Raw genomic sequence first — 2,767 nt, 5'->3', positions numbered from 1 at the left:
CAGGAAAACACCATGCAGAACTCGAGAGACACCTCTCCATGTCTCCAAATCAGAAATGAAAGTGAAGCGCTTTGCCAAAACGTGCGCTCCTTATTATTACTCTAGTGATGGCTACTGTCTTTACTGTTTTGTTGAAAAAAAATGGGAGTTACTGAAGAGCTAGAGACAGAAGGGGCCAATGCACTTATTAGTTATTCCCTAAAATCATTTTAATATTTAAAATTACAGGCTTCTATCACATTCTTCAAGCACTCTAAATGTGGTACTCTCTGGCTCGTTTTTTTTTTTTTTTTCTTTCGTTTTTTTTTTTTGAGATGTTTTTGCTATAGGGCTCATGTGCTCACCAGAGAGACAGAGAGAGACAGAGAGATAGAAAGTGAGAAATCACCCAGGGGGGATGGCCACCCCGCAATCCCTTCTCCTCCACTCTCCTCTCAGGATCTTGGGCACGCACGCACACGCGCCCGTGTGTTTTAAGTCACCAGGTCTGGGATGCGAACTGCAGTCAACTACATGGGGGTCGAGCAACATAGCCATTACGCTAACTGCTGGCTCCCTCTCTGGCTTTCACGACAGGCCTGTCTTTCTGAAGTCCAAGAACTGCAGTCCAGAAGAAGCCCTCCAACTGTAGCTGAACGCATCACAGCCAAGCCAAGCAGCCTATGCAAGCAGCCCAGCTCGAAACGCGTGTGGGCGTACCCAAACGGAGGCAGGCCTGAAGATGGCACTTATGCCTGGGGTAGAAACATTTTGGAGGTAAACTTAGCATGAAGGCCACGTTTCACAGGTCTGGGTTCAAATCCTGGTGTTGATATTTCTAGATTGTCAGGTCAGGCAAATTACTATCCCTGTCCTAACTTTTAGATGGAAACTGTTGGCAGTGCAGCTAGCAGGTGGTATGGGGTTACAGTGGCTGGATCCCACGTGACCGACTGCACAGTTTGAGCCCCTGACTTGCTAACTTGAAAAATAGGCTGGGGGTGTGTGCATGCATGCCCCAAATCCCCGGCGGAGAATGGAGAAGGGATTTCAGCGTGATCATCCCCCCGTGGCGCTTTCTCACCATCCCTATCGCTGTCTCTGGCGAGCTCATGCACTCTACAACTAAAGTTAAAAACAAAAAAGTCCTGAAGGATGTGCTATTGTAAATAGTAGTTTGTCTTTCTTATTTTGCGAAACATTTTCATAAATTCCCTGGGGCAAGAGGAAGTCGCAGAGATGGGGTGGTGGGTTGGTGGAGAGGTGAGGAACACAATGCACGCCCCTAGAGGTGGTCCTGGAGGCTGGCAGGGGCGCCTCAGACGAGTTCCGCCCCAAAGCCTGACCAGTTTCAAAGTGTAAGGCAACCGTTCCTCTTTGACAGAGACAGGGTACAACGGTGAAAGCGATCACATATTCAAAGTGGACAACCAAGTTTTTTGTACTTGAGAAATAAGAGAGATAAATCCAAAATGCATACTCAAAATTGGGGACACAGGTCAGGGAGCTCTGTGCACCTGGAGGAGAGAGGAAAGTGTTTTTTGTTTTTTTGTTTAAAGAAAGTTTTTCAGAAGAGAATGTCATAGACAAGGCTCTGAAGCAAAGCTGGAATGTTTCCTCCCTGCTAGTTTCTTCAAAAGTCCCAGAGTTCATGTTGTGATGGGAAGTCTTAAAATGCTCTTAGGAACCTCAACTAGAGCTGGCACTTTAGCAAGGGCCCGTGCAGTAACCGAGGAGCAGGTACGGGGAGACCAGGCGGGCAGAATACACAGCCCCACAGACTCGGCAAGCACTGGCAGTAACTCTGACAAAGATCACGTACGTCTCTCTGTACCCGGGGGAGACTTTCTGATTTATGCGACACTCCACGTAACGTATGAGACACTCCATAACTATCATTCCATGATCACGTAATGTTTTAAATAAACTTCATAAACGAAGGGCACTCTGCTAGAGGCTGTGAAGAGGTGTTGGCAGACTAGCGGGGCTGGCTGGCGGGTTAGCGTCAATAGTAGGCGCAGCAGCAGGAGCTGTAAAGGGACTGGTCTGCGCCCTCGGCCACTTAACATTTCAATGGCAGATCTTGGGAAATATATCCGAAGTCTGCTTGGTGTGCACGGAAGTGGGCACATCCACTCTGACGGGAGTTCAGCCTTTCAGAGGACAATTATAGGAGAATGCACTTCTAGAACTTTCCCCAAGGATGTTTTCATGAACTTCTGCAACAATTGTTAAGATCTTTTCTTTCTTTTTTTTTTTTTTTTTTTTAATCACAGGGCTATTTATGACAGAGCCAAATTAGAAATAGTTTTTAAACCCATCAGTACGGAGTTATTGAAATGGATGATAGCACATGGGATAGGCTATTATAATTCAATCATCAACTTTTAGGAAAAAACGACAAAGATGTTCAAGACACATTAAGTGAAGGTGGCGTAATATAAATCACAGATTCAGCAAACACACACACGCACACACACATTCATGTAGAACGGAAGACTGGAAGAACGTTATTGGCAGGTATTTATTTTTGGATGCTTTCTTTTTCTTGTGTGTTTTCCTGTGCAATATGTGTATAGTTGCAGGGGATGCTTGCAATTGCCAGGGTTGGGGGGAGAGAGAAAGCACCGCTCAATGGGGCACGGTCACTGGCAACCCTTTTCCCTCCGCCCCTCCTTCCCGCCAGCATCCTGGGCACGCACCCACGAGCACCTGCCATGTTTTCAAGCCACTGGGCTGGAATTCAAACCACCGTCAGCCACACAGGATCTGGCTACCTTAACCCATG

General features: G+C 46.8%; 1 protein-coding gene across 1 annotated transcript in view; it reads left to right on the top strand.

Moving 5' to 3' along the window:
* Window positions 1-2,767, top strand: part of DCDC1 (doublecortin domain containing 1) — a 224,732-nt gene that overhangs the window by 206,270 nt on the left and 15,695 nt on the right. The window contains exon 27 of the mRNA XM_027772760.1: window positions 577-756. Coding sequence (XP_027628561.1) covers window positions 577-756 — 180 coding nt within the window. The remainder of the gene's footprint in view (window positions 1-576; window positions 757-2,767) is intronic.

Source organism: Tupaia chinensis, unplaced genomic scaffold (genome assembly GCF_000334495.1).
Source record: "Tupaia chinensis unplaced genomic scaffold, TupChi_1.0 Scaffold000037_9, whole genome shotgun sequence".
NCBI classification, from domain to species: Eukaryota; Metazoa; Chordata; class Mammalia; order Scandentia; family Tupaiidae; genus Tupaia; species Tupaia belangeri.
Note: the sequence above shows the minus strand (reverse complement) of the source record. Positions and strands in the feature narration are given on the sequence as shown.